Genomic DNA, 10,618 nt, shown 5'->3' on the forward strand with positions numbered 1-10,618 from the left:
TGCCAAGCAGAGTGGAGTCAGGGAGGCCACGGCTGGGAGCCTCCGACCCACCCAGACCTGCCCAAGTTGGGGGCAGCCTCCGACTCAGGAGCACCTGCCACCAGGGGCCAGGCCCAGCCCGGCCCTTGAGCCCAGAGTCCCAGCAGTGGACCCTCAGGGCTCTGAGTCCCCTGGGAGCCCCTGGAGGCTCCAAGGCCTCTCTGTATCCAACACCTTCCCCAACTCCCAGGCCCTCCCCGAGAGCTGTCTGCCTCCAGCCTCCAGTTCAAAGAGCTCAGTGGTTATTTTCTTCTTTTTTATTAACGTTATATATAAAGATGGGTCCAGTAAGAAAGCAGAAATGAGAAGCCTGGGAGGGAGTGGGAGTTGGCTTCGTTCCTGCCCCCCCGGGGTGGGACTCTGAGATCCACCAGGTCTCTCTTTGCTCCTGCACTCCCACCCAACCCAAATCCAGCCGGAGCCCACACCCCTGTTTCTCTCTGCTCACAACGCACAGGCAGGTATGTCCAGGAGGAAAGGACCACATAAATAGGAAACCACAGTAGGGAGGAGGCTGCTTCTCTCTGTTGCTCTTAAAAAAAAAAAAAATACATACTATATATATATATATAGCTAGTCTTCCACCTCCCCCTTTTCTTCAATGTTTGACCACATCAGGGTGGAGGAAAGTTAGCTCTGGGAGGATGTCTGGGCCAAGGAGGGGCGGTGCTACCAGCCCTCCAGACAGCCACCCCCTCACCCCTAAAGGCACGGAGCTGTCATCCTCCCCTCTCTGCCCCGTGCACCTCACCCGCCATTCTCCATCTGTGGGAGCAATCTGTTTCCAAAGTCACCGGAAACGGGATGTTTGGGGGTTTGTCTTGCCTGGCATGTTTCCTTGGAGACTTGGGGTTTGGCGCCCAAACTGCCATCTTTCTGGAGGAGAGGAAGAGGTGAGTGGGGGTGGCAGAGCAGAGGCGCCCACGCAGGGGAGATTGGTCCTATCGGTTAACAATGCCCATTGTTTTCCTAGTTTTCAACAGCTTTTAAAACCAAAGTTGTGCAAAGTCCTGTACACGGAAGAAATGGGTCCTTAGGAAAGGCACCTGAGACCCACTGCCCCTCTCCCGACAGAGAGGGAGAGAGGAGAGAGATGGCTCCTTGAGTTCTTCCCTCTAAAGCCACAGATATTAAAAGATTCCCTCACTTGGGCGGGGGGGGGGGGGGTTCTTTGGTTTAACCCTCAAATCTGAAATGAGGGCTAGAAGCACGGGCTGGGGTCTGGTTGACATCCCCACCCTGAGTCCTGGTCATGAGGTCCAATGTCTTTTTGGCAGAGGGGATGCTCAGGACGTGGGGAGCCATGAGTGGCTTAGGAGGGACCAAGCCTAGCAGGTGCCGGGATCCACGGTGCCCAGGGCCCCAGCCCAGGCCTGACCTGCGAACGCTCTGCAGTTTCCTTGGTCCCCAAGGTCTCCAGTCTGCAGAATGAGCACTAAATTTTAGAAGCTGGAAGGTGATGGGCCACTGAAAGCCAATCCAGGCTCCTGGAGCAGAAGGGGAGCGGCTGTCCCAGCTGGAGTGCCCCAACATCTGGAGGGGGACCCCAGTCTCTAGGCAGGGGTAGGGAGGTTCAGGGGACATCCTTGGTCCATGCAAATTTCATCTGGAAGCTCTTGGGTCCCTGGAGAAAGGGGCAAGGGAAGGGGGAAAGGGGGTGTCCTTTCCCCTGTGCTCCTCGATGATTCCTGAGTGTCGGCTAGGACGGAGGCGCCTTCTGCCTGGTCCCGGGTCCTTCGTGGGAGGTTCAGGCCAGGTGGGTGCTCAGTACACAGCGCCAGGGTTGGGCGGGGGCCCAGGGGAGGCGTGATGCAGGGCAGCCGGCTGAGGCGGCTGCTGCTGTAAGTGGGGTCCACTCAGATTCTGTGCATGGTACCAGGAGTTGGTGGGGTCGTCCAGATAGCTTGGGGAGGCACTGTATGGGAGCGGTGGGGGCAGCTGACTTCGGGCAGGGGCCGGAGTAGAGTGGGAGGAGGTGTCCCAGAGGGCAGGTGACGGTGGTGAATTGCAGGCCATGGAATCACTATTATTGGGGCTATGCTCCAGGGGCACCTCCCCATTCTTGTAGAGCTTCTTGAATTTGGAGCGGCGGTTCTGGAACCAAATTTTCACCTGCATGGGGGGGGGGAGAAAAAAGGGGGAGCTAGTTAGCCTCTCAGGATGCTTCGTGAAAACCCCAAGGGGACCCAGCCAAGAGATGGCAAGTCCAGCACCCCATGTTACACACAAGATCCAGGCAAAACCCAGGTGTCCTGACTCCCGGGCCAGCATCTTTTTTTCTATCTGGGATAAAATGCAGTTAGGAACATTCTACTGCCTGGGTCTACATTCCGCTCTGCCACGTACTAAGTGTGTGACCTTGGGCAAGCTACTTAACCTCTCTGATTCTTGCCTTCCCCATCTGCAAAATGGGGATGTTGACAGCCCCTACTTGATGGGGTCATCACAAGGCTCAAATAAGTTGGGACAGATAAAGAGCTCAGGACCGCCTGGTATGTAGTAAGCACTCAATAAAAGGCAGCCCGGGTGGGGGATGGGCAGTTTGTGGCATTTTGGTCACATTAGAAACCCACAAGCAGAGGTGCACAGATACACAGAGACAAACACACACCCACATAAGCATCTCCATGTGCAGGAATGTACCCACTCACAGCTTCACACTCAGACACCAGGTTATAAAGATACACACATGCACCCAGATAAATGCCCCACAAATGGGGGCACCCATGTTCACACACTAGGGCATGGAGACGCGCTCTGGGGCTGGCTAATGGGGGTGACCTGGGGACTTAGGAGCAGGTGAGCCATGATTCCCCAAATTTCCCTTGGGGTATCTCCCCCTCCTCCTGCTCCTCCCCACCCGATGACTGGTACAAACAATGAATCAGCTCCTCACTGGGTGACCCAGATTCCCAGCGGACTGGGCCCCACGCAGCAACCCAGGCCAGCCTGTCAACACCTGCAGGGAGCCAGGCATCCACCAGCCACTCCGCCCCTGAGCAGTGACAGGCTGCTGGGGGCTTTAGAAACAGGCTAGGGGGCAGAGAGGGGAGCTCATCTTTGAGTTTCTATCCCCCTTTGGTGGAAAATCTCCCTTCCTGGCTTGGGGCAGAGGACCAGGTGAACCATTTGGGTGCTGAGCATGAATGCAGTGTTTTGATAGAAGCATACATTTTTGTACATGCGCTCACCAGTGTGCACAGCTGGGCACACGTGTCCTTCCATCTATGAACACAATGACCCTTGAAAGGTCACACTTCTTATGCCACCATTCCCACAGGTACACACACCCATTAGCATGTGTGCAAATATACATGCATATACACGTGTATATACATTTCCACACGCACATGCGTGGCCTGGGGTGGGGGAAGACATGATGTGGACTCCTCTGAAGTGAGAGACAAACACGCTGAGAAGCGTGCGAGCTAGGGTGTCTGGAGTAAGGGGAGGATACCTCTCCTTGCGGCAGACAGACACAGTTGCACAGGTTCACAAATACGCACGCCTGTACACGTTTGAATGCAGAAACTTCCGACAGCAGTTGAGACTTGGCATGGGGGAGGGGTGGCCTTCCATCCACAGGCAAGGGTTTCAAGGGCCTGCAGGGGATTTCAGAGGCCAGCCAGTCCGGCGGCGCCTGGGGAGCCCCCGGGTCCCGCGCGGCTCCCCCTCCCCCGCACTGACCTGCGTCTGCGTGAGGCCCAGCTGCGCGGCCAGCTCGGCGCGCTCGGGCAGCGCCAGGTACTGGGCCTTCTGGAAGCGGCGCTGCAGGGCGGCCAGCTGATAGCTGGAGTAGATGGTGCGCGGCTTTCGAACCTTCTTGGGCTTCCCGTTCACCATGCGCACCTCGGCTTCCGGCTCCTCCTTCACGGATACTGCGGGCAACGCACCGGGTTGGGGGGCGGGTGAGCCTGGACCTGCGGCCCCTGCGCCCTCCCGGGCCCCCGCCCCCGCCCCGCGCCGGGCTGCCTGGCTATGCGCTCCACCGCCCTCTCCCCGGCCGGTCTGCCGCGGCTACGCAGCCGGAGCCCGAGCCGGAGCCGGAGCTCGGGACCGGCCCCGGCGGCCGCCCACGACGCGCGCCCCCCAGCCCGCAGCTCCGCGCCCCGCTCCCCCAGAGCGCCGTCCCCGGCGCCGGCCACCCGGGCGAGGCCGGCCGCGGCTGCGCTCCGACGCCTCCCGGCTCCTCGCCCCCCTGCTGGCCACCCCCTGCTTGCCCCGCCTGGCCCGCGATCACTTCTCTCGCCCTTTCTCCGTCCGTCCTTCCTGCCTGCCTTTTTCTGGTTTTTAAACTTTTCATTTTGGAATAGTCTTAGATTCTCAGAGGAGTTGCAAGCCCAGTACAGACTCCCTTTTCCTTCCTTTTTTCCCCTTCTTGGCCTTTCTTCTGTTCCTTTCTCTCACTTGGTCTCTCCACGTTTCTCTTTTGGTCTTTCTCCACCTTTCTTTCTTTTCTTTCTTTCTTTCTTTCTTTCTTTCTTTCTTTCTTTCTTTCTTTCTTTCTTTCTTCTTTCTTTCTTTCTTTTCTCTTTTCTTTCTTTCTTTTCACTTTTCCACTTCTCAGTCTCTGCTTCTCAGTGTGTGTGTGTGTGTGTGTGTGTGTGTGTGTCCCTCACTAGGTCCCCCTCACCATACCCCTCCTCTCCTCCGCCCATATCCAGAGTGTCCCTGGAGCTTCCAGTTCCCCGCTGCCGAACCCCAAGCCCTCGGAAACCCGATGGAGAAGCTGACGTCCTGCGAAAGCACCTCGATTCGCAGGTCCTCTGACACCCCACCCTCCTCTCCTTCCTCCCCTAGCCGGCCCCATCCTCACTGGCCCCATCCTCACCGAGACCCACGCACACAGCCTCGGGACTGGAAGGTCCTCTGTCCCCTCTGGGGTCATCTAGCCCACCTTGTCTAACTTTAGACAGCAGCCCGCCCTCCGACGCTTCCCTAGATTTGAGCTTCAATCCCTCGCCTTTCTCTCCCCAGGGGAACCCTCAGCCCTCACCTGGGTCCTGGGCGGGCAGCGGCTGCTCCCGGTACGCCCCGTATTGCCGGTAGGAGGCTCCATAGGTATATTCCGACTTGGGCGAGTAAGCGCCCGCGCCCGCAAGCCCGTTGAGATTGAACTGGTGGTGGTAGGTGTAAGGGTTCACGGTCTGGCCGTAGGGCTGGCCCGAGTAGTAGTCGTGCTGGGGAGCGCTGTAGTAACCCAGGTCGGTGACAGAGGACTCGGGCAGGGTGGGCGAGTCCTTGGAGCCCGCATGGCAGCTCAGCGAGCTGGAGATATCGGTGAGGATGCTGCTGAGCTTGCGATCGAAGGAGCCACTCATCCTGGCGAGCGCCGCGCGTCGCGGGGCTGGCCTGGGCCGCCGAACCGAAGCGGGCAGGAGCGCGGGGGCGGCGCGGGAGACCAGGCGGGGGTGTGTGTCCGGAGGCCGGGGGGAGGGCCCGCAGGGTCTCGGGGGAGGGGAGGCCAAGGGCTCCTAGACCATTGCTGGCCTCGCGGCGGTCGCTGCGCGCCTCTCGTCGCGTCCCAAGCCACAGTCAAATGCTGCCAGCTCCGCCCGGCCAGCCGGTTATAGACTCAATAGTGGAGTCGCGGAGGGAGGCTCCAGCGCTCTGATTGGCTGCAAGTCTTGCCTTCGAGGCAAAACATGCTCTTGCGCTCTTTCGTTCTCTCTTTCTCTCCGCTCGCTCCCCCATTCTTTGTTGTTACCCAAAACACACACACACACACACACACACACACACACACACACCTTCCTTCTACGGCCCCTGTCCCCAGTCCAGATAACTCCCCAGTGTCTCTGAAGGAAGGAGTGGGGGGAAGGTGTCTCTGCCGGGGGGGGGGGCCCCCCCAGGATTTGTCAGTCTGTCTGTCTCCCTGGCTGGGAGGTGGGCTCAGGTGCGATGGGGAAGCAGGGGAATTTGCCCATTGGGTGTTTGTGGAGGGAGGTGGTCCAAGGTGGTGTATGTGTGTACGCTATGCAAATGACAGGCAGACTAATGTGACCAGAGTGGGAAGGACCAGGGCTCGCGAAAATAATTTCTTTTACAATCGAAAGAGAAGGGAAAGACACTTTAGGTTGAAGGAAATGTTTGACTATATATTGATATATTTACAGCAATGCAGTCATAAAATGTAATCTTGAATGTCTTTACAGAGAAAGGGGCCCATCAAGAAAAAGTGCCTTGGGACTGTGTAAGTCATAATGGGATGGAGAGGGTCCTGTTGGAGAGACAGGGAAGGGGCTAACTGGGGTGGGGGGCAGGTTGTGTGGATTTGGGGGCTTATGCAGAAGGCAGAGGTGCGTAACCTGTCCCGTGATGCAGTTTCAGAGATTGCCCAGGCTTGCTGGAGGAGGCAGGGGACCTGGGGTCCCCATGGGGCTGGGTAGGACACAGCCTGGCTCTCTGTGTGCCTCAGAAGTTTGGGGGGCAGATTCTGTGCACTGGGGACAACACTAGGGAAGGCAGGCATTTTTAGAGATCAGGTATATGGGACAGGTGTACTCGGGGTGTGTGGTGTAAGAGTTTCACATATTCCACAGTATACAGAGATGCACAAGAGTGCAGGAGTGTGTGTGTGTGCGCGCGCGCGCGCGTGCATGTGGGGTGGGGAGGGAGTAGAAGCAGTGTGAGTGGATGCCCATGGGAGGGGGTGTCTGCGCATGAATGTGCAGTTGTATGCAGATGTGTATGGATCTCTTAGCGCCTTTCCAGTCTCCAGCAGCTGAGAACCATGATGCTCCATTGAGTCCTGTGCCTCCGAGAAGGCCCTGGAGAGGCTCCCCTTCCCGCGCTGGCAGCTCCTAAGTCCTATCTGGCCTGCAAAGTCATCCAAGCTGTCCCCGACGCCCACGGCATTTCTCCATCCCACCCCCAATTCTGCTCTCCGCCATTCTTCGGGGGGAGGGGGAGTTTCTCCGAATCTCAGTCCCTGGCCGCGCCTGGCCTTCACACAGGGCGGCCCCAATCAATGCTGCTGTCCCCTTCCACGGCCCCGCGGCGGGGCTAACGCGACCCAGGACACGCAGTGCCAGCGCGCCACCCCGTGGTCGGTTCTGGGCACTACAGTCCCCCCAAGTCCCGCCGAGCCTGGGGGAGGGGTTTCGTTCGTAGACGCCTCCGCCAGGCAGACCAGTGTGCGGGGTGGGGGGAGGGGGGGCTCTGTGCCCCTTTGCAAAGTCAGACTCCGCGGGCAGGCTGCCAGGGGCTCCCGGGGCTTCGGGGGCCGCAGATGGCGGAGGCAGAGGGCCCCGGTCCCCGCCGAGGGGCAGGAGGCCCGCAGGTCTGAGCCGCTCCGGGGAGGCCGCGGCGTGGGAAAGGTGGGGGCGGGGGCCGGGCGAGGGGAGCGCTATCTGTCTGTCTATCTCCGCGTCCCCCCAGCGCCTATCGCGCGCCGCTCCGAGCCCGTGGCGGGGCGAGTTGCCACCCGCTCTGGATGCCCTCTGTTCTGTTGCCAAAAGGGCGCCTAGAAAGCCCGAGGCGCTGGGGGCAGCGAGGGCACTGGCCCGGCAGGCTCCCCTCCCAGGATAGGAGCGGGGGAGGCAGGCAGGACCTGTTTTGGAGACCCCAGCTCCCCAAAGAAAAGGGACGGCGTGTGGCAAGCCCCTTCTCAGGGGCTCATTCATTCATTCATTCATTCATTCATTCACAACCGTGGCAAGGAGGCCCAGGTGATCCAGAGATGGCAGGAGCCAACCAGTCTATCTTCCTCGTGTGGTCCTCACAGAAGCCTCGGTCCTTTCTCTCCTTGCCCCCACCCCAACTCCTGAGTTCAGTGAGTGAACAGTGAGTCCAGAATCCTGGAATCCTGAAAGAGTGGTGGTGCTGGTGGGATTACATTAGCATAGTTTCTGTGTTCCATTCTGCTCTGAAAGTCTGAAAGAAATGGACAAAACTGCGCGCTAAAGACGTAAGTTAGTGATTCAACAATTGTTGGGTAAAGTGAGATTAGCATCTGGTCCTCCATTGCACCCTGTGCTCCAAGACACCAGGGACTGCTTCTGGCAGTTCACTAGTACCTTCCAGATACCTAGAGCAGGTCCTGACACACAAAACCTCAGTGCTCAATAGATGTTTGTTGAATGAATAACTGAGATTCTCTAGTACTGGAGAGAGACTGAATCATCTTGGCTAAGGGTGCTTGCAGAGTTAGAAAAAGGGGAGGCATGGAGCAGGCACTGGCATCAAGCTACCTCACTCCAGGATAGGAGCAGTAGAACCTTCCCAGATAGGGCCATGTGTGGTCTCAGAGGGGCCTGTCAGGCCAGCACAACTGGAGCCACCAGCCCTTGGACAGGCACTTGCAAGCTCAGGGTGGCAAGGTTACTGGAGGATGTAGTGGGATCAGTGCCACCTACTGGCCCTCATCTGGGCCAACAAGATGAGCAGGTGTCAGCCAGGCCAGAGTCCTGCCCCTGTGGAAGGATGATGCAGGCAGGGCAGTCTGTTAGGGGCCTCTGGGAGGCTGGTGGAGGGAGGAGCAGTGCTGGCTGATGCCCAAGTCAGAGTCCAATGTCCTTCTCCCTGGGCATGAGAAAAGGTACTGTTGAAGCAAGCTGTTTCCTGAAGCCCAAGCATCATGCTATCTGGGCATGGCCACAGCACCTGGGCTCACAGAGTGCCGGCTCCAAGGGGGGGAGCTTAGCTGGCCAGCCCTGTTCTCTCCTTTGCCTGGGGAGCTGACTCCATCTAGTGGCCAATGTTAGGAGGCCAGAGTCCAGCTCCCCTGGGGAGACCCTGGAAGTGAGCTCCTTGGAAAGCTCCTGCCATCACCCTCAGAAGGAATATTCTCTTCACCGATTTTAGGAGCCCTATCGGCACGAAATATTCCCTTTTCGTCATCACCTTGCCTTATCCTGCAGCTGCCACCTCTCCCTCCTCCCACCCATCCTTGTACAGCCCTTAGGTTTCTCATTTGTAAATGTAAAAAATGGATTATTATTTGTGTGGCTCGGTCAGTTAAACGTCCAACTCTTGATTTTTGCTCAGGTCATGATCCTGGGGTCGTGGGATTGAACCCCATGTTGGGCTCCTTACTCAGTGGGGAGTCTGTTTACCCCTCTTCCTCTCCTTCTGCCCCTTCCCCTCCTTCTGCCCCTTCCCCTGCTCCTGCTCTCTCTCTCTCTCAAATAAACAAATCTTTTTTTTTTTTTAAAAGCGGATTGCTAGATGGCCTCTGAGGTCCCTTCAAACTCTGATTCTAAATTCTTTGATTCTTGTCACTCAAAGGAGAACTTTCCTCTACCTTCTCACCAAATCCCTTGGAGATACACTCCAGACCTCTAACACTTGGCAAACTTGATGTCTTCTGGAGTCATTCATCCATCCAATAAATTCCTCCTGAGCCTCTACTATGCTTGCTGCTGGGGATGGAATGATGAACAAGACACACACAATGCCGCCTCCATGGAGCCCAAGGTCCAGCAGGTGAAGTGGACACATAAGCAGCCAGTTTTACTACCATGTGACATGTACTAGGACAGATGTAGCACACACTGCTGCGACATAGAGGCAGGAAGATATCTGAACTCACACCTGAAGGGTGTGTGAGACTCAGCCAGGAAAACCAGGGATAAGAGGAAGGAGGGAGTTCTGGAAAAAGTCTTTGCAAAGGCTCATGGGGCTGTCTGGGGCATAGCTTTGGGGGAGGGTTGGTTAAAGGTAAAGCTGGACTGGAGCCAGGGACCCAGAACACAGAACCCTTAGAACCCCAGGGCAGAAGAATGGGCCTTATCTAGCGGCATCAAGGAACCACTGCAAGATTTTAATCAGGGGAGAGACGTGGTAGGGTTTTGGTTCTAGAAGGGTTCCTCTGGCTGCTGTGTGGGGATGAATCAGAAGGAACAAGATTAGAGGCTGGGGGAACAGCCAGGAGGCCACTGAAGAAGTCCAAGCGAGAGAGTAATTGGATCCAGGGTAAGGAGGAGCAGTGAGGGTGGAGAGAAGCAGATGGGTTTGGGAGACAGTGAGGAGGTGGAGCACTAGTGCTTGGGAATGGACTGGATGTGAATGACCAGGAGAGGGGACAGTGGGGAATAGCTCCCACACTTCTGACTTGGACAACTAAGTGGAAAGTTGGGACCATTTTCTGAGATAGAGAGAGAGAGAGAGAGAGAGAGAGAGAGAGAGAGAGAGAATACCAAGGAGAGGGGCTGCTTGATGAAGAAGAGGATGCTTCCTTTTTTGTTTTGCTTTTTTATTTTTTATTTTTTTAAGATTTTATTTATTCATGATAGAGAGAGAGAGAAGGGCAGAGACACAGGCAGAGGGAGAAGCAGGCTCCATGCAGGGAGCCCAATGTGGGACTCGATCCCTGGTCTCCAGGATCACGTCCTGGGCCAAAGGCAGGTGCTAAACCACTGCGCCACCCAGGGATCCCCCTTGTTTTGCTTTTTTAAACTTTTCTGCAAAAAAGTGCACAAATCAGGGCATTTGGGCGACTCAGTCTATTAAGCATCTGCCTTTGGCTCAGGTCATAGGATCGAGCCCCGTTTTGGGCTCCCTGCTCAGTGGGAAGTCTGCTTCTCCCTCTCCCTCTGCCCTTCCTTCCCACTTGTGCTCATTCTTTCTCTCAAATAAA

The 10,618-nt window shown here is 57.0% G+C and overlaps 1 protein-coding gene across 1 annotated transcript; it reads right to left on the reverse strand.

Annotated features, from left to right (window-relative positions):
- Positions 1-284: 284 nt before the first annotated feature.
- On the reverse strand, positions 285-5,974 carry DLX3 (distal-less homeobox 3). Its single transcript, XM_025996234.2, has 3 exons — positions 5,036-5,974; positions 3,727-3,917; positions 285-2,151 (listed from the first exon to the last, which is right to left on the reverse strand). The coding sequence occupies exons 1-3, from the start codon at positions 5,358-5,360 to the stop codon at positions 1,804-1,806; spliced, it is 864 nt and encodes a 287-aa protein (XP_025852019.1). The 5' UTR covers positions 5,361-5,974; the 3' UTR covers positions 285-1,803.
- Between the last annotated feature and the right edge of the window lie 4,644 nt (positions 5,975-10,618).

The sequence above is a fragment of the Vulpes vulpes genome, chromosome 2, assembly GCF_048418805.1.
Source record: "Vulpes vulpes isolate BD-2025 chromosome 2, VulVul3, whole genome shotgun sequence".
NCBI classification, from domain to species: Eukaryota; Metazoa; Chordata; class Mammalia; order Carnivora; family Canidae; genus Vulpes; species Vulpes vulpes.

What these genes read in the sequence shown, in the direction of transcription:
- DLX3 (XM_025996234.2), bottom strand. Translation starts at nt 5,360, where the DNA reads ATGAGTGGCTCCTTCGATCGCAAGCTCAGCAGCATCCTCACCGATATC. An exon ending in GCTGCCCGCCCAGGACCCAG is followed by an intron (nt 3,918 to 5,035) that starts GTGAGGGCTGAG and finishes CGTTGCCCGCAG; the next exon opens with TATCCGTGAAGGAGGAGCCG. An exon ending in TGGGCCTCACGCAGACGCAG is followed by an intron (nt 2,152 to 3,726) that starts GTCAGTGCGGGG and finishes CCCCCCATGCAG; the next exon opens with GTGAAAATTTGGTTCCAGAA.